The sequence below is a fragment of the Lynx canadensis genome, chromosome B4, assembly GCF_007474595.2.
Source record: "Lynx canadensis isolate LIC74 chromosome B4, mLynCan4.pri.v2, whole genome shotgun sequence".
Classification (NCBI taxonomy): Eukaryota; Metazoa; Chordata; class Mammalia; order Carnivora; family Felidae; genus Lynx; species Lynx canadensis.
The window spans coordinates 135,801,692-135,821,711 of NC_044309.1; the positions used below are offsets into that span (position 1 = coordinate 135,801,692).

General features: G+C 52.1%; 1 protein-coding gene across 1 annotated transcript in view; it reads right to left on the bottom strand.

The window, feature by feature from the left end:
* EFCAB6 (EF-hand calcium binding domain 6) overlaps nucleotides 1-20,020 on the bottom strand; it is a 225,418-nt gene that overhangs the window by 26,801 nt on the left and 178,597 nt on the right. The window contains exons 26-27 of the mRNA XM_030322319.1: nucleotides 18,998-19,190; nucleotides 15,530-15,721 (exon numbers count right to left, since the gene is read on the bottom strand). Coding sequence (XP_030178179.1) covers nucleotides 15,530-15,721; nucleotides 18,998-19,190 — 385 coding nt within the window. The remainder of the gene's footprint in view (nucleotides 1-15,529; nucleotides 15,722-18,997; nucleotides 19,191-20,020) is intronic.

Sequence of the window (20,020 nt, forward strand, 5' to 3'; positions counted from 1 at the left end):
CATGCCCTCGAGTACTGTACGGAGTCTCACCAACACCCGTGGGACATCTGCTGTGTGCCAGGCGCTCTTCCGGATACTGGGGAGGCGGAGGTTAAGAAGTAATCCTTTGAAAAAGTCTCTGCCCAGGGGGAGTCTCGAGGCGGGGATAGAGAGACCGGGGCGAAGTCTCAGGGGCGAGCGGAGATCCTAAGCGGGTCGTGTGCTCTGAGAAGGGGGCACCCTGCCAGGGACGTAGCTGGGCCTCCCTGAGGAGGAGGGACTGGCCTGGGAGGCAAGGAAAGGCAGGGGCAAGTCAGCCAAAGACCCAGAGCTGGAGGCCATGTCCTCACACGGCAAGGTCGGGAGGCTGGGGAATGCCCGGGGTCGGAAAGAGACAAGGGCGTGGGCCCGCACATTCCGGGCTCTTTGCACACACGCCTCCCCCAGCCCTCCCCCGGGCCGGGGACACACGCGGGCACTTCTCAAGGAGAACAGAAGCGGCACAATTTCGTGGCCAACACACAAGAGTGCGGGTGACTGAAACTTCTCACCAAGGTGGATTTGCTGCCCGAGGGAAATACTCTTTTCCTGTCTGCAACAGTTATTGCGCGTTCGCTGTCGAAAACTTAGCAACGACAAAAAGCGTACGAAGGATACACGAGGATCACCAATAACGCCACCCCCAGCGGCACCACCGTCATCACCTCGGTGCCCAGGGATGTGCCACGGACCTGGAGGTCCCTGGGCCCACGGCCGCTCTGCACGCCACGCTGCCCAGGGCACCTACCGGCCTCTGAAGGGCAGAGCCTCCTGGCTCTTCCGTCAGGGCGCTTAGGAGCCGAATCCGTTAGGCACCCGCATTCTGGTTCCCATCCCTGCTTTTTAACAAAGCCGCTCAGCCACCGCCAGCCTCGCTCCGAGGGACTGAAGACGCCAGGGAAGAACAGATGGCTCTTGGTCTGGCGCGTCTGTGTTCTGGAGCTTCTCACGTGATCATTATATCTGAATGGGGGAAAGAAATGGTGCTTTTTCTATAACTAGAAGGAATGTGTCTCCTAATCAGAAAGGACACCACTATCCTGAGATGCAAATGTCACTTTCCAATACTAGCTACGCTTCCCATAAAAGGCACCCTCACCCGGCATAGCAATCGTAGCTGCAGCACCAAGAGCTATACAGGGAAGGAATCGGGTGCCGGGCGCCCACCTTCGTCCACACCGTTGTCTGGAACGGGAGCCGCGGCCCCGCACCTCGGTGCTCCAGCCCTCGACGGCTCATCTGACAACTGTATGCATGCCTGGCTGTGCCGGGTACTGTTTAAATGCAAAAAAGAAAAAGAAAATAAAAAGTGGAATCCTGTACACCACGGGTCTGACCCTGTTGGAGAATGATTTATATGTTTCGAAGGAATTTTCTCTCATTTACCCAAGGGTACTCATGGAGCCTTGTTTTCCCCATTGTCCCTCCTGATGTTGCAGAGAAATACCGTCCCCCACTGCCACAGAGAAAATTCCTGGTCCCTGTTGGCGAAATGTATAAAAGAAATAACGTCCCAATACATGACGTATACAATCCTCACAGAGCCTGCAAATAACTTGGAGTGCTTCAGTTTCAAACATATCCACGTATCTCACTTGGTAAAAACCAAGTCCCGGCTTTACAACATAAACCTGTGGTTCCAAATTTAGCCATTGCTCAGGATCCCCCAAGAGCTGCCCAGGGGGTGGGAGTCAGAGGGAAGCAGCGTGTGGGGGCAGGTCAGAGGGAAGAAGTCTGGGGGGGGGGTCCGAGGGAGGCAGCCTGGGTGGGGGAGACCAGAGGGAAGAAGTCTAAGTTGAGGGGGTCAAAGAGAAGCGAGCGTGGACCTACGCAGAATTCATTTGGAGCCCATCCCTTTGGCCCAGCTTCAGGGCCCCTCTCCCTCTTGCAGGCTGATGTCTCTGCCACTGTCTTGGGCCCTCACACAGCCATTGGCTGAAGACATGGGGAGAGCCTTGTAGGCACAGCGCTGGGATCCCCACCCCGTGGCTCATCCTCCCCGCTCAGGCCAGGGCCATCTCTGGGCCCCTGCACGAGCACACTAAGAAGGGGCCCGCCTGGCCGCTGCGGGAGCACAGTAATCCAACAAGGGTGTGCCCACCGGATGGAGCGCACCTGCCGGGGCCAGACCTTCAGGCGGAGGGTGCTGGGCCTGGAGGGCAGGGACATGGACCAAGGGCTTTGGGGCAGCTGAATGGAGCTGAGCTCTGCCTTTTTCTTATGGCCTTGAGCAAGACATACACCCCTCTCTGCCTCATTTTCCTCACCGGGATAAAAACAGAACCATCACAAAGGGCGGGCCTGGGATTTCAGCAGAATAAAACCGTGCAGTGTTTGGCTCAGTGCCTGGCAAACGCGGGCTGCCACTCTCGCTGCTGTTGCTGCTGCTGCTGGGGGGTGTTATTACAGATATTTTTGCCTGAGTCTGCCAGACCTGGGTTTGAGTCTCAGCTCCCGGTGAACACCGTTTCTACCCTGAGTAATCGGAGGCATTCTGGTGCGTTCTATACCTGTAGGTCGGGCCACCTGCCAGGGAGGTGGAAGCCAGGTCTGAGGTGTGGTCACGCACCCCAGGAGCTGGGGCATGAGCCCAGGTACCCTGTGACTGTTCCACAGGACCCGGGTCTCCTGAGCAGCTGCCCCAGGGCCCTGGGCGGCAGGGGTGCCGGAGGTCAGGTCACGGGCTCAGATTCAGGATGGCTAAGCCAGCGCCCTGCTCGGACGTCGTGTGGCTGGCGACTTCACGCGAGTCACTTCACCTCTCCGTCTGTAAAGTAGCGACAGCCACAGCAGTCGAAAAGAACCATCCAACACAACGCAGACACAATCAAGGCGCACACCATCCATTTCAGGAAGGCACTGTACCAGCCCGCCTGAGATAAAGATGAATTAGCCTGTCTCTGCTGCGGGAAACTCACATCTGAAGCGGCGGGGGAAGCTCCAGGCGAGGGGCTGGCTGACCTGCCTCTAACCCAGGAGAGGGAGCAGCACTTGAGGAGGGGGTTAAGCCGGCGGCAAGAACCAGGGTGTGTGCTCCAGAAGGGTTAACTGAACCCGGAATTCTGTTAGCTCCCATGCAGTCTATCGTACGCTTCTTGCAACAGCTCGAATAGGGGAACGATTCCCGAAAAGAACCTTCCAGCATACTGTCACTAAGTTATGTCCAGCCACGGTCTTGGCTGACTTAGGAAATCGGTTTTGCACTACATTGCATCCCAAACAACTTCTCTAGATATAACAGGGAAGAGGGAACGTAATAGGGAAGAGGTGGACTGAATTGTCAACTAACCCAATAGAGCTGGAAACGGAGACACGCGTGTATTTGTTCCCTTGTGGGATATTGCATTCAAGGCTCTATTTTTCTCAACTCTCCCTGTATCCACGTCCTCTGTCTGCCAGGTGGCTTTGGATTCAGCCATACGACTTGCTTTGGGCAAGGGAATGTTGGCAAGTATAACATGAACAAAGAATATAAAAAGCACTTGTGTGACTGGGCAAATCCTCCTGTGCCAGCGACACTGTCTTGAGAAGAACAGGCCTGGGGCACAGCACTGGTCCGAGGAGGAGGGTGAGAACACGTGGAACAGAGATGACCCAGGCATGCCACCCAGAGCTGAGCCAGCCTACACCGGTCACAATACAGATGGAAAAACGAAATAAATGCTGCTGTTGTGGAGATGTCGTGGTTGTTTGTTACTTAGCGGTAGCTGACCAACACAGTTCTGAATGTCTAGTTAGTAAGAAATAGACGAGGGTGGGCACAGAGTACAAAGAAAAGGAGTTAAGTTGTTTGGTGTGGATGGTTTTTTGCGCTCAGTGTTCCTTGACGATGGGCACGCTGCAAGGGAACTTTGGGACCCTCCTCCTGCGGGTGTCCCAGATGGCGGTCACCTGGCTGGGAGCAACAGGCTTGACAGTGTGGTGTATCCAGGCGTCAGATTAGAAATATGTTGGTGTAGGGTTGTCTGGGTGGCTCAGTCGGTTGAGCGTCCGACTTCAGCTCAGGTCACTATCTCGCGGTTCGTGGGTTCGAGCCCCGCGTCGGGCTCTGTGCCGACAGCTGGGAGCCTGGAACCTGCTTCTGATTCTGCGTCTCCCTCTCTCTCTACCCCTCCCTTGCTCGTGCTCTGTCTCTCTCTGTCTCAAAAATAAATATAAACATTAAAAACATTTTTTTAAAGAAATATGTCAGTGTATTAATTTAGCTATTATGAAGGTTGTAATTAGCTAATCAGATAGCACAATTCTCCTACTAAGTTTTGTTCTAAATACTTAGGGACACAATTCTATAGTTTCTCTAGGATTCCTTACAGGAGGAAAAAACAAAACACAACCTCGAAACTTCATACAGAATAAGAACACAGCAGGTAGCAAAACTCCTAATTAGAAATACCCTGTAAAGAATTCCTCCACTTCCTTTTAAAGAACAATATAATTACTTCTAAGAATCGAAAAACTGCTTCATTTGATCAAATATTTTGATTAGCAAAGAAAATTAATTGTACTGTATCTTCATTTGTATTTACAGTGAATAAATGAATGTTAAAAATAACAACATAAGCGAGACTGCCTGTCAAAAAACAAGAAAAAAAGATAAAACGTTAAAAAATCCAGATGAGCATAAAGTGGAAGCTCTTTGCGCAAGCGCACTGCTGTAGACCCTTACCACCGTATCGTGAACCAGACGCTTGCCACTCTGAGAGCCCCCCAATCCCCCCCCCCCCGAGGGTGGACTCTCGTCCACTAGGAGGTCTCGAGATCTGAGTGACCAGCGAATTGGTGTCCATGACCCAGTGCACCGTTTGCGGAAGTGGGGGAGTGACAGTAGGGTTCCAGGCATAACCCAGGTTTCATGGCGCCATGACCACTGCCTAGACCTGAGATCTCTTTCCATGCAAGAATTCCTTCTGGGCAATGAGTAATGGTCGGTCTAAAGGTTCCCAGAACTTCCTTTGGAAAGGCTGTAACCAAGACATGCTTCCAGTCAACTGAACCAAGGTACTGAGACCCAGTTCCGGAGGCCACCTTTCAATGCGCCTCCATCATGCAGGTGCTGGGCTAGGGTGTTACGGAAGTTCCTCCAATCCTTGAATCTCCCCCTGAGGCAGCCATGGTTCTCCCTGTTGTTTAGACAAAGGAAGAGGGGCTGAGCTTCGAGGGGCGAGGACTCCCCTGCGGTTGGACCCCAGGCTACTCCCCTCCACTGACAATAGAGCTCGACATGGTCTGAAGTCAGGGCTACGCTCCTCCCACGCAGCATGACTATAGCCGCCTACCACACGCATGAGAATGTAAGTACCTACCAGTCATAAGGACGTGACAACTCATACATAGGACGAGGACCTACCCACTGTGTATCGCGCACTGGCCCAGGCACTGGGAACAGAGGCCTGGATGGCAGGCTGACCCCCTGCCCTGGAGGAGCGGAAGCTTTTGCAGATGGCTGGGGAAGCCAAGCGGGGAAGGGAGACCCACCCTGACAGCCCCGCCCTGGGCCTGCCTCCCTGAGCCCTTCCCTCTCTGGCCTCACCCCCACTGCTCTTGCCCTCTCCCCTCACCCCAACCCATGCGAGTCATGCCCACAGTGAGGAGCCGTCCCCACGCGGGTCTCTGCACGCGCGGGTGCCCAGCCGGGAAGCCCCATCTCCCAACATCCCTGCTTGGCACAAGCTCATCAAAGCTGCTGGCTCTCCTCTTTGCCCTGATGATGCAGGGCAAGTCCTCCCTCCTCTGGTTCCAAGCTCACCTCCATCAGACAGCTCGACACTCACAAAGGATCTCTCCAAGATGCCTTTGCAAACGCCCAATTCACAAACCCTTCGCCAGCGTGAAATTGCCATAAAATGCAGGGAAATAAAGGAAACATTTGAGCCACCCCTTCAACCCTTTAATGAGTCAATAAACTCATGGCTGAAGTCGTTTATGAAACTATTAAAATAAATTCTTCCACTCAAATAAATCCCACACCATATAATCACATCATTACTAAACATTAAACATTAAACACACACTCACTGAAGGAGGAGAGAATAAAAAAAGAATAGCGAATGCAAATATTTGGGGTTTGCTGTGCTCGGTACCAGGCAAAGCTCTTTCCGCATTAACCCGCTAATCCAAGTAACAGTCCCACAGGGTGGATGTGAGGACGGGTCCCATCGGACGGGAGGACTCTGAGAGCGCGAGCCTGCTGGCGCTTCACGTCTAGCCGTGTGACCGGGAATGGATGCCTTGACCTCTCTGTACCTCAGTTTCCTCAACTGCAAAAGAGGGATAAGGATAGTGCCCGCACCTTCAAAGGCTGCTGTCAGGAGGTTGGCTGAGTTAATTTACGTACAGGCTTAGACCAGCGCCTGCCCAGTGTGTGCATCCGTTGGGATGCTGGAGTCTGTGGGCGACGAGATGGCATTGGTAGCTGGCCAGGTACGATCATCAGGGGCGTGGGCGACTTGCTCTCTCCTCTCAGTCTCTCAGCATGGACCATCCAAATTCAGGCCTCAGTAGAAGTCAAGAGATGGAACTTTCCAGTCTGTATGCCAGTGGTCACAGCTATTTCTGCCAGAGCAGGAGACACTCGGAGGGAAGTGGGACGATGTCTACCTGTCTTGCCGTCTGCCCGGCCCCCAAGACGGGCCCAGTGCCTGGCACACATTCTCCTCCACATTTGATGAATGTTGGAAGCTCAGATTCTTGGGGAGCCCGGGTGGCTCAGTCAGTTAAGTGTCTGACTCTCGATTTAGGCTCAGGTCATGATCTCATGGTTTGTCAGTTTGAGCCCTGGGTCGGGCTCTGAGCCGACAGAGCAGAGCCTGCTTGGGATTTTCTCTCTCTCTCTCTCTCTTCTCAAAATAAGTAAGTAAACTTAAAAAAATATTTTTTTTTAAAAAAAAGAAAGTTAAGATTCTTCCAGGAGAATACCGCATCTGAGCCAGAACATAAATAGCTCACCTACAAGTTAGACACCAAGGCATATGACAATAAACAAGACACCAGCCCTATCCGTATTCTGGATTTTCTTGCAAGACTTATTTGGGACAATGACTTCTTGGGTTGATTCCTGGCTTCCTGATACACTCATGACCTTGTACAGCCAACGGTACAGCACAACTCTGGTCCTTAATTGACCACAAATTGTAATTAACTTAGACTGTCCTGGCTCCAGAGGGATCAATGAATGGGGACCTGCCTGGCCCGGCCACGCCACAGTCCATTTATTTTGAACATCTAGGTAGCATCTCACTGAGGCTAGGAATCAAGAAAGGATGCCAACGCGTACTGGAGAGGGCGTGCTTGTGAGAGTGTTTTGAGAATGCCAGAGCGAGTGACAGACACAGGGTGCAGCGTCGGAGGAGCTGGGACACGGAGGTGGACGAAAGCCCGTCCCCGCCCACCCCCTCCCACCAAGCACGGAATGTTTGGGTTTGAGAAAATTCACTCACTCAGATTCATAGTAACTACTTGAGTAGAAATTCAACATGGATATGCTTTCTTCCAAACCCTGTTGACTGGACAGGATCACCTCCCTGTCTGCCTGAAACGACTGTGTTTGAGAAGGGATCCCTCGGATGGAGAAGTGGTGGGCGGGCAACGTGACCTCCCTGCACGGGTGGAAGCCAGCCTGTTGGGGCCCCCTTCACATTTCTGCCAGGGGCATCAGAAACCAGGCTACGCTCCCTTTGGTGGCAGCCCCTGTCCTGCCTCCAGGGCGTCTTCACTGGCAGCTGCTAGAGTAGCGGGCGCCCGGCCCCTAATCATTCCTCGGAGGCGGTTCCAGGCGCAGGTGGGACCCGGGATGCGCGGCGCAGGAGCTGTAACCGAGCCGATCTGGGAGAGTTTTTAACCTTGAAGGAGCGACCTTGCCCAGGCTAAGTGGCAGCCACGTAAGTTTACCAGGTTGTACACCGAATTATTCATCTTCTGGGACGACGGTATTTTCATTCTGCGGCTTTTATCGCTACGGTTGGCTTCAAGCGGGCTGTCTGTATTGTGCAAATGCTGGGTCAGCGCTAGGACCAGTGCAGACGCTGATGCCCAGAGGGAACAGACATTTGGTCGTGCCAAGGTGCCGGCAGTGACCACCAGCAAGGTAGCCGGCTCACCCAGCCCAAAGGGCCAGAGCGGGGAGGTGGATGTGTCCTGTCTGCCTGACTCCCACGGGGAGCCACCCAACGCCTGGAGGCCCCGCCGGGCAGCTGCTGCCAATATCCAAGGCTATGGGTGACAATACTCCTCTTTCTCACTTTAGGCACAGTCAACCCAAGAGCCCTTCCCCCTGGCCAGTCACCAGGGCCACCCCACGCGTCCAAGTCGGCCTGCGCTGTCCCTCACAACCTGCCACGTCCTCAGTGGTCTCGAAGACAGTAGGTAGTAAATGTTGGCTAGCAAGTGGAGAGTGAGTGAAGTTTAGGGGAAATGTTTAAGAAAATCATGGAAATCATATCAAGAGGACTTCGCCTTTCTTGCCATCGGGAGCAAGAGTAAATAACAGTAATGATACATCTTAATAATTTAGTTAATTTATCCCCAATAATCTTAGCACTGTTTCCTGAAAAGGGAACTCCTCATTCTTTACCCATTCATTAAAAATACATGGACACCATTATATTTACAATAAAAAGAAAGATAAATCCAAGTAACGCTGTTAGCAACTAACATAAATACAATGTTCATAAAAGATTACAAACATTTTGATGTGCTTTACGGTTCCTTCTTCGGCTAAAAACTACAAGCTTAAATTCTCTCTCGGAAAAACCCGTCTTCAGATTATTTAACATCTCGCTGAATGACTTTAAAGACCATATATTATAAACACAAAGTATGGGAGGATCTCATTGGCTCTCCTTGTGCTCCAATGTGACAAAATAATTACTCTGCATTAAATAAGGATGCGTTTTGTTAAAAAATTCCATTATTTCCATGGTAATAAAGTAGAGAGATTTTATATGGGTTTCTGGTATGTCTTTTAAAAATTCTATTTCTGCTCTGAGCAATATTTTTCTATTCACCGAAGATACTGAAAGTGCACTTTAAGACTTAAAAGAAATGTTAATCGGGGACGATTTTCTAAAAACAAGGTGATACTCTCTATTTTGCACGTAGCGTTTTGAATGTAAAATGTTTTTCCCAGAAGTGAAAAAGAGCTATTTGCAGAGGATGGAAATTCAGATAATGTTTTCACCCAGTCTGTGGGAATCTTGTGAAAAAGGCACCGACACTATGGTTCAGTCCTTGTCTTTTTTCTTCTTTTGAACTAAGCCACCGGGTAGCATTTCGGTTTCAGTACTCCGTCCCCCCTTCCTTCATGCCACACTGGTTCGTGCTTCTCGTCTTGAGTCGGGGTGTGACGGTTTGGCAGGAGGGAGGAGGCATGCAAAGACGGGGGCCCCTCTGTGTTCCCCCGGCTCACAAGTCTCTGGGCCCCCAGGAAACCCTGCGTGTGGCTCCCGGAGCCGAGCGTGGTGCGCGAGAATGACGCGCCGCCCGGGAGGCCCCGCCCGGGCTGGGGCGTGTTGATCCGCCCTGGCCCGAGGCCCGTGACCCACGCTTTGAGAAGTGCTGTCTGACTTTGGCGGTGCGTAATGAGGCGGCAGAAGGAGCACGGAGGAGACGCTGCACCATGCCAGAGTTCCATACCAGGATCTGAAAATAATGCGGCATCTGTTCTGAAAAGCGCTCGGATGATTTTCGCATGTCGTGTGTGACAGGCATACGAGACAGGAGATCAATAGAAGTTTCGGAGGACAGATTTAGCAGGGTATCCAATATGAGAAACGGGTTGTGAGTAGGTGTAAAATTCTCGTCTCTACTCTCTGCATACTTTCAATCTATCCGAGGCCTTACAAAGCGTGTTGAAAAGTTGTTCCTTTTCCAAGAACGGATTCGGTTTGGCGAGGGATTATTCAGGGTGAACCTCCTTTGCAGGGAGCGGTACCCGCTGTCTTAATTACATTTTGGTAATCTGCTTTTAATTACTTGTCTCCCATGTGTCCCCTAGAGGGGAGGGATGACTGGTATCATATTTAACGAGCTTGAGGACGATGCGTTAACTATTCCCATTATTTGTTACTTCTTTTCCTTCTATGAAAAATGCCAGCCCAGGATTGAACTTTAGAAAGAGGCTCGGCTCTCCCACAGCCTCCTCCCCGTGCCAGCCACCTGACTAAGCTAACTCACGCCCTTGCTCAGAGGTCTCAGTGATCTCAAAGGGACTGAACTCTGGGGCAGAGAACAAAGGGCAGGGGTGGCCCCTGCCCCTCCCGCCCTCTGCAGAGAAACAGGGAGAAGGAAAAGCCCCACATTGCTTGCTCTGACTCGAACCGCCTATGGTCGCCGCACATCGAGGTCACAGACCCTGTCTTCGTGCCGGGCTTTGAGCCTACGAGTCCCTTGATCTGCTGTTCTCCTGGTCGACGCGCCTCTGCCAAAGTTCGGGCTTCTCAGCAACGCCAGGAACAGCGGGAGGAGGGCTGTGCAGGGGTCTGGGCGAGGCTGTCTCCGTGTCCCCAGCCCCCGGCCACTTCGGGCCCAGCACGCTCACTCCCGTCCCTGAGCACATTTCGCATCATCACGTATTTTGCACTTCATCCGGAAACCTCTCCGCGAGAACATTCGGCAAAGTGTCTCCGGAGGCGAGGGAGACTCTGGGAAGGAAAATCAGGGTCAACTAACGTGCGCGAAGCAAGCTGGCCACATTGGAAGCTTCACCCTCGGTCCGGGAATTCCCGAGCGGACAGAGATGCTCCTGGTGACCTGTGAGGGAGGATGGCTGTGGCCGCACTGAGGTTTCCCTCCCCTGCTGGCGGGCCGGCTGCCCCCTGGCACTGGGCTGTTGGGAGGGCTCAAGGCGGTCAGGCACTACGCCGCTGGAAGGGTTTGGGTTCATACTCCTAAGTGCTCAACAGAGGCACGCTATTGCACTAGAATGCCGAGCACTGGAGGCACCTGCAGGACCAACGCCAGGGGATCGGCCAAGTCCGTTAGGACACCCATCCCAGCAGACCCCTTCTCCCTTTTTCCTCCCCCAGAGGCCAGAAAGCTGCGGCTGCATTCCCTCGTGGCGCATGGGTCAGTGAAGCCTGTCCGTTCCACTTTCCAAATGTTTCTAGAACGGAGCCACGCCAGCAGCATCCCTCCCGGAGCCGTGAGCCTCCCGCCTCGCTCTGGTCCTTGGCCCCACTGTCTCTTCTCCAGACAGCAGCCACAGTGAGTTTTCTGACTTTCTAACCGACGCTCCTCTGCCCCAGGTCAGCGCACTCCTTCAGCCGCCGCTTCCGTATGTCGCTTACAGTCAAAGCATCACAGTCTGCACCCTGACCCCAGGCGACAAGGCCGCCTGCCCCATCCCTCCCTGGCTGTACTTCCTCTCTCACGCGCAGGGAAGACACGCCGCAAGCTGATGGGACACCTTCCTGCGGAGTCCTTGAACTAGCTGTGTCCCCTAACACCCCTCCCCTAGAGGTCACCTCCTCTAGACTCTTCAGACACGCCCTCCTTCCGTCCCGCTTTATTTTCCTCGGCAGCATGTTCTGGAATGTGACGTAGGATACATTTCTCATTTCTCATCTCCCCATCTCACAAGCCCCTGGAAGGCGGGGACCGCGTCTGTCTGGGTCACTGCTGGCCCAGCACCAGCTGATCGCCGGCATGTAGGAAACGTTGGCGGATGGAGGAGTGAGTCCACACCGTGGGAGGGCACGCGTCAAAGGAAATCCAGGTTCTGGAGAAAAACCAATAGCCTGGAAGATGCCGGTGACACCACAGTAAGTGAAATGGCAGTTCTGGGGGAGACGGTGCGGGGCAGCGAGAAGCTGGGAGGTGGAATGAGAAAGCGAGGCCTCACCTCTCGTACCCACAGTCCCGAAAAATGCCCGGGAGGGTTGTTTTAAGAAATCCAAGGGTGACCGAGAGGGGAGAAGGTATGCCGCAGGAACAAGTCTCAGTGACTGCTCTTGGGGGGCAGAGGGGTGAAGAGTTGATCCAGTAATCTCTGCTTTTAACGCTCTCGCCACCGTTCAATTTCAATTTCCTCTCCACGGGGCATATATTACTTCGATACAAATACGAAACGATTGTTGAAAAAGAGCCTCTTAAGAGCTGAGAAAATCCGCCAACAACCCCCAAGTCAGCAGCATACGCGCGCTGTCCTACACATACCCCCAAAGGATACTCGCACAGAAAACAGGATTGGAAGTAAACACACCAAAATGTTAACAGTGGTTGTCCCTAGGGATAACTTTAATTCTCTCCTTCAAAATTACCACAATATTCCAGATTGTGTAAAATGGGCATAAATGACTTCTACAGATATTAGCTCAGGCCACATCAAATTGTCAGTATTCGGTCACTTCTGGCTCTAAAAACGGCGATTTCATGTGATTCCACCCAATAGAAAAAATGACTTTAAAAAGTACGGGGCTGCTCTCGAGACCAATAAAAATATTCCTATCTTTTGACTTCAGTTATTTATTTCTTTGGGTTCTTTTCTCTAGGAAAGAATCCAAAACGCAGATATAGATTTACATATGAAGTGTTCATGGCGGAGTAATTTACAACGGCAAAAGCTGGAAAAAAAATCTAGACGCTTAAAAAGCGGGGAGGAGATGGAGTGCTACAAAGGCGTTTTGGCCCATGTTTGGAAAACCTTCCAGCGACGTGGTGCAATTTAACCTGAAGGAGAAAAGAAGCAAGATCCACGATCACATAGCCAGTGTCACCTCCATTCTGTAAAAGAAAGGAGCACATCTGCACACTGTGTTCACGGCAGCATTATTCGTAACCGCTAAGACGTGGAAGCAACCACCGATAGATGAACGGATAAGCAAAACCTGGCGTATCCCTACAGTGGACTATTTTTAGACTTAAAAAGGAAGGAAATTCGGACACAGGCTACAACACGCATGAACCTCGAGGACACTATGCTGAGCCGAAATAAGCTAGCTGCAGAAAGACAAATGCCGTACGGTTCCACTTCCACGAGCGGTCAAAATCACAGCGACGCAAAGCGGAGCGGTAGTCACCAAGGGCTGGGGCGAAGGGGTTGGGGGGGTTAATTAGTGTCTCGTTTCGGTTTTGCAAGATGAAAAGAGTTCTGGAGGGGGTGGTGGTGATGGTTGCACAGCCGTGTGTACGGATCTTAATACCACTCAACTGTGCACGTAACAACGATTGAGATGGTAAGTTTTATGGTAAGAGTGTTTTGTCACGATAAAAGGACTAGGGAAAAGATGCATTAAGAAGTGTGTGTGGGGGGGGGGGAGATCTCCAAGGCAGTGTGGCACATCGAGAGAATGTCTGCTCCGGAGCTGAACCTGCCTGGTCTCCTCTGCTAGTTGACCCGGCGGGAGTCTGACTTCCGGGGAGCTTCGCTGGGATAAGAGCCTGGTGAGACCGTGTGGGGAGAACGGCCCAGCACACGGTGGGGGTTGTTCTCGCCAACACGGCATCAGCATGGGGTTTCGAGCCCCGTTTTCTTTTTTGCACTTTCCTGGGTCTGCCAGAATTCCCACAGTGAATATCTAAAGTCGGGGGAAAAAGGTGTACTCGTTAAAAATAGTGAGCATCACCATAAGCAGAGAGAGAAGACGAGTCACAGGCCAGGAGGAGGTATTTGCTGCTCACGTACCAACAAAGGACAGGAACCCTTCTCAGATAATGAAACCTGAATGGCTCATAACACAAGAAAACGCGCAGGCTTACTGATATTCAGATGGGCAGGAATGAAAACATCTGCCAATACCCAGGACTCCTGGAGACCTGGAGCGTTCGCAGCTCTCACCCAAGGCTGGTGGGAGCGTGCACTGATCAGTGCAGCCACAGCGGCGGCCCCTGGGATGCTGCCCATGCACGTGCCCTCCGATCCCACGCAGGGTAACTCCGAGCGTCACAAGGGGACCGACGCAGGAGGCTGGCTGGTGCTCTGCTTGTAATGGAGAAAACTGTAAACAGCCTACACGGTCATTAGCGGGAGGCTGATAACCGAACAGGGTGCGTCCATTTAATAGAATTCTTCATTTGATGGATTCATTTTATGGCAGCCTAATAAGGGAATGCACTAAGACCAAAGGGATAACACGGCTAAGTCCTGAACGCGTGAGAGCAAACAAAAAAAAGTAAGCACAGAAAACAGTATTCGATGGAGTACCACTGGCATGCAGTTTGAAAACGTGCAACCCGACAGCATCCATTGCTTAGGGATGTCCGTCTAAACGGCAACGAGGAAAGAAGTCACAGCCCACACGGGAGACACGGCACAGCGTCGAGGGGCCTGGAGCTGGGAGAGACCTCTTGCTCACAGACCAGCTCTGCCACCTGCCATCAGGGGGCCTGTGCGCAAATTAATGTCTCTGTGCCCTAGGGTCCCCATCTATAAAAAGGGACATGAATAGCACATGCCAAGTATTGGTATTAAAGGACGGGGCGGGTTCATGTATGTAAAGGACCAGGGAGAGTGGCCCTCGGAAGGCACTGTGTAGTGTATGGTGTTGTTAGCATTACAAAGAACCTCAGACCTTAAAAATGTTCACGCTGTCTGCTCGAGTATGTGAATGTTCCAGGATCCGTCCTGGATCAGTGATCAAGGATTTGTGAACGTAGGTGTTCGTCACACATAAGAGCATGTGCCATTGGAGATGACGTAGGTATCCGGCTGCAGAGGGACAGTTCAATATACGGCAGGACAGGCCCCCTGTGATTTGACCGCTGCATTAGTTGTGGATGGCTCACATGCTTATTTTCATCTCTCCTTCCATGCAGGCGGGGACCATGCCACTCTGTTCCCTCTGTTCCCTCTGTTCCCTCTCAGCACGGAATGGCGATCAGAGAAATCCGTGTTGGCTGAGACCGGACTGTGATTGTTGCTAACGATTCGGGTCCATTTATGGTTAGAGATCAAGAAACAGCCTCAGAGTAAATACCTGGTGCGGCCAGAAATGCAGTCTGGGGGGAGGAGCAAGAGCCCTGCAGTCAGTCACACACCCTCCTCCCGGGAGCCCTCCCTGACTTTCCCAGCAATCTCTCCTCCTGCTGATCATGTCTCTGTTAAAGCCCACCCTCTCCACGCTCATCTCCAGCCCAGATTTGGCTGATACACGCCCCAGGGACCGGCACATAGGGTGTCCTCAACAAACATCTCCCAAGTGAGACCCGGTTCCCTCACTTCCGGCTCCAGGCCCGACACACTGTGGGCCTCACTTCTGTGGACACCAGGTCATCTTCAGGGATCTAAGATTCCGGAGAATTCTGAAGCAACCAGACAAAAGCAAGCTCCCAAAGTTCTTTGAAAACAAAACAAAAGAAAACCAAAACAAAACAAAATAAAGAGGTTTTCCATAAAGTATACACACTTACCTTTTAACACTCTATGTAGAATTTATACCAAATTTTCATTCGGAGTTAGCTAATTACATGAGGCGATTGCCCTTTTACTTGATGCGATTTTAATCAATTACCTGTTTGGCAAAAACTACTTTTAACCCGGTCTCAAAGAGAGGTGCTCAGGTAATGCCAACATCCTTACCTCTTCGGAGAAAGAGTCGAAGTTCTGGAGAAAATATTTCCAATTTATATGGGGGCTTAGATGAATTTTTAGTTTTCTCAAAAAATAATGATACTGGTTATCTGTGAGTTTGTGACAGAAATCCTTAAGAACTTGTCCAAAATCTGAAGCCTTTACAAACCCAGTGTCCTCTTTATCCAATGCAGAAAATGCCTACAGAGAGAGAGAGAGAGAGAGAGAGAGAGAGAGAGAGAAGGCAGATGTTACCATCCAGTGAATATTTAAAAAATATTTTTTTAATGTATTACTTTTCTGACTGCGAGTGAAGTCAAGTGTGTTCGAGTCCCCCGTAAATCCTACCTTACTGATCAAAGGCACCATGACTAAAACACTGAGACAGGTAAAGGAAGCATGGGCCTGGTGTGAGAGCTTCTGTGCTGCAGGGAAGGGTCGCTTCACTGGCCCCCCACCGTGTGGCTATGGAGAGGCAGGGGAGTGAGGAGCCCTGGCCCCTTTCCCATAGGGCTTTGAAGCCACCCGAGCTCCAAGGAGGCCTGCTTGGCAGAGGAGGAGAGAGGCTCTGGGGGGGGGGGGGAACAACATGCCCAAAGTGACTGTCACAGGGGGTTCAGATGCAATCCTGCCACAGTAGGGGTGGGGTGGGGGTCTCAAGGTACAGCCTGATTGAGAAGTGGCCAGGAGGAGCAGTTAAGGGACCGCCCCATCCCCACTCCCATCCCGAGGCTTATACTGGGAGGCTGCTGCCCTTTCCGCGACCCAGGGCCAGTGCCCGTGTGGCCTCGGCTCATGGGTGGATCCCCGTGGCCACGAGCCGGTGTTGGAGGGGCGGGGGTGGGGGGCGGCCAGGGCCAGCCCAGCCGTACTCCAGTCAAACTGAAAAAGTGCAAAAACGTGCTATAAAAAGAAAGCACATTTTTTTTCCATCTGTCGGAACAAAATCATTCATTTTTATTGCACTAGGAAATCTGTATCAAGCGGTGGGTTAGGATCTTTTTTTTTTTTTTTTTTAAGTGAGAATTGAATGTGCGTGCAGACCCCAAACCACATTCCCTGCTAGTTAATTCTCATTCAGGGCTAATTAAGCCCATCCCATCCGTCCATGGGGGTGGTGATATGTGTGCAACCAAATTAACCTTAAAATACCGTCTAGCGTCAAGTTTTTATTTAGCGTGTGGTAACGGGACAAAGCCGTGGGTGGTGGAAAGACCCGGGACACCCCCCTCTGCCCCACCTCTGCTGAGAAGTGGACTTTGAATTCCACCTCTGCTTTCCTACCATGAGATCTTAACCTCCGTGACCTTAGCTTCTGTGGTAGGAAAAGACGGACTTTGCAACTCACACTGTTGTTTTACTATGGCCCGCAAACAGCTGTACGTGTACTGGACACATAGTTGATCTCAACAAATGTGGAGAATGACCATAAAAATGAGCCCAGTCAGCTGAGCATCTGTGTTACGAGGACGTTAGAAGGCAGTGCGCTGAGGGGCGCCTGGGTGGCTCAGTCGGTTAAGCGTCCGACTTCGGCTCAGGTCATGATCTCGCGGTTCGTGAGGTCGAGCTCCAGGTCGGGCTCTGTGCTGACAGCTCGGAGCCTGGAACCTGCTTCGGATTCTGTGTCTCCTCTCTCTCTGCCCCACCCCCTGCTTGCACCCTGTCTCTGTCTCTATCTCTCAAAAATAAATAAACATTAACCAAAAGACAGAAGGCAGTGTGCTGGGCAATCTATAAACTCTATAGAAGCATAAGTTATTGTGATGTCGTTTCAGAAACGAGATGCATCTGAGACACATCTCCAGTGATATGCAAAGACGCACAAACGTGCCCGGTATCCTCGCTGATGGCTGTCCTCAGACCTCGCCATTCCTTCTGTGCCTCGCTGCCCCAGATGCCCTCTCTCCCTTCCATCTGCCACTCTCTTGGCCCGACCTCACTCTCTTGCTTAAAACATCACTGCCTAAGGGGTGTTTCTCAGAGGTGAGAATCATGGTTCCCCCTAGAGGTTCCACGAACTTCAGTTTGAGAAACATCCCGATGGATGTCAATAGTGCCACTCTACGTCAGAAAGAGGCAAAACCATCCTGCAAATGGACTTGTTTGGTCTGGAGAGTGCTTTAAAAACCTGAAATATGTCCTGACATTCCGAAACCAGGAGGTTTCAGAGTGTCTCATGAAAAATGGAAAGCTCTAGCAAAGTGGGGCCACTTTTCAGCTCAGCAACAGTCGGCTGAGACTGAGGAGAAGCTGTCCTTTCAACAGGGCTGGGTCTCCAGCCTGCTGCGGCCACTGCCTGGGCCCCTTCATCGTCTCTATGACCCTCATCCCGGTGGACATCCGTGTTCGCAATGCTCATGGGGTGACCGCTGGGCCCAGCGCCATCTCACACACGGGCGCCGGAAGGTGCGTAGAAGATGGCCTGTGTGCTTTCCGGATGACCCACGTGTTCAGACTAATTTTTATCTTTGCAGAATCATTAAAACGAAGACATAAAAATCTTAAATCCTCACAGAGAACTCCTAGATGTGAAAAAATGTCTGCTCACCAGCACAAAGGTCAAGTTGGCTGACATTCTAGAACTTTCACAGGCTGGCTGCGTGGCACTTGCCTTTCTCCTTCTCTCTAGTCCCTTATGCTTGGACCCCAGAGCCCACCTTGCCGCCATAGCCTAGGGGATTATTCACTCGGGGGATTTAGTGAGCATGGTCCTAGGTTTTTGACAGTGTCTGAAGGACAGTCTTGTTCTGATTGTGTCCAGCATGGCCCCGGCTGCTTTGAACCTTTGATCTCATTAAACTGCGAGGCCTGCCCTCTGCAGACAGCATTTTCTCTTCTTGCTGCTGCTGTAGGGGAAATGGAGGTATGGACCAGTCTCGGGGGCCGCCGCCCCACCACGGGCACGGCCACAGCACTGTTTTCCAAGGACTCCAGCACGGGCCACAGCATCATCCCTACACGCTCTGCAGTGTCATACAGATGTCGGCGGTCAACGATCTGTCACTGTACTTGGGGGAGCACCTTGCACGTCGCCTGGCTCCCGGTGTCCTTCCCGATGAGTCTCTGTGCCACAGCCGGGCCCCGGGCAACCTCTCCAAGGCCACCTGGTGCTATGGGCCCGGTGCTCACGGGACACACTGGGCCTGCTCTCCCCTCGGGACCTCTGTGCTCTGCCCTCTCTGCCCAGAGCCCCTTGCCCTCGCAGACACAGCACCTGCTAAACACTGAGCACTCCTACCTCAGAGAGCACACGCTGGGCACAATCCTGGCAGCTCCTTGTAGAGCAAACACGGGTACACACGTGCTCAAAGGCACCAGCTGATCTTGCCTGACCCATCTGAGTTCTGACACCCCACGAGAGTGAAGAGAGGGGCGGGGGGCCGGGAGGAGGGGAGGGCTGACAGCAGCTCTTCGTGAGTTCACATGAGCACCGGGACTTCAGTTTCGGAAGTAAAACCACGTTTCGCTCTGTCATACCGTTGACAAAGCCGCGCCGGAGGAGCCGACAACTTCCTGGATACTTTTCACAATCTCCGCCGGGTCTAGGGTCGCAAAAGTGAGGGGCGCGCCCTCTTTTTCTCTTGGCGGAGGTCTTGTTGGCTCGCTGCTCTCCACCGCCTTCAAGGAGTCAAGGTAATTGAAGGAGTTATCGTGCCAGCGGATTCCCCAACTTGTCCCCAAAGAAAGAAAGGAATATATTAATTACAAAAAGCAACCCCCCCGCTTATTCATTCAACAAAGAGCTGCCGAGCACAGAACAATGTGCAGAACAGGAATAATGTTAGGATGCTGTTCTCTGGCCCGGAGGTGCTCACCTGTCAGTTAGCTACGAGAGCAGACGGGCACACGCCGACGATGCAATATGACGGAGCGAGGTGAGGGCTGCGGGGGCCACAGACTTAAAGCCTGGACAGCGGGGCTCACAGCTTGGGACAGCAGAAGAAGGGAAAAGGAGGCCCAGCTTAGGAACCTGATGCACTGACTGGGGCAAACAAAGATGCCTCCGCAGAGACGAGGGGGGCAGGGCAGTGTCATGGGAAGATACACCCGACAGTGGCATCAGGGGCGGTCAGGAAATAAGGCCGGAGGGTGTGCGGGCTCAGGACTGTGGTCATCGAGACCTCGGCTCATGAGGGCCGGACTGAGAAATGGTTGGGGGAGGTGGAGAAAAAGAGAAACATGTCAAACAAAGGCAGTGGAAAGGGCACGAGGAACTGAGTAAAATGTATGTCAAGTTCTTTTTCAAGACTGGTCGGAACTGAGTGGTCAAGCTGAAAGCATTCAGGGGACAGTTTCACAAAACCTATACAGCTTAGTATTTTCTCAGATAGAAATTCTGAGCGCATGTCTCAATGAGGACAGCCATGTGGAGACTCCTCCCTGCCCTCCACTCTGACACAGAAGAAAATACCTTTACATTTGAGAAGAAAATACGGCGAGAGAAAATCCCAAAGTTTCATGAGAACATAGATCCTATTTAAAGATGTAAACTGATGCAAA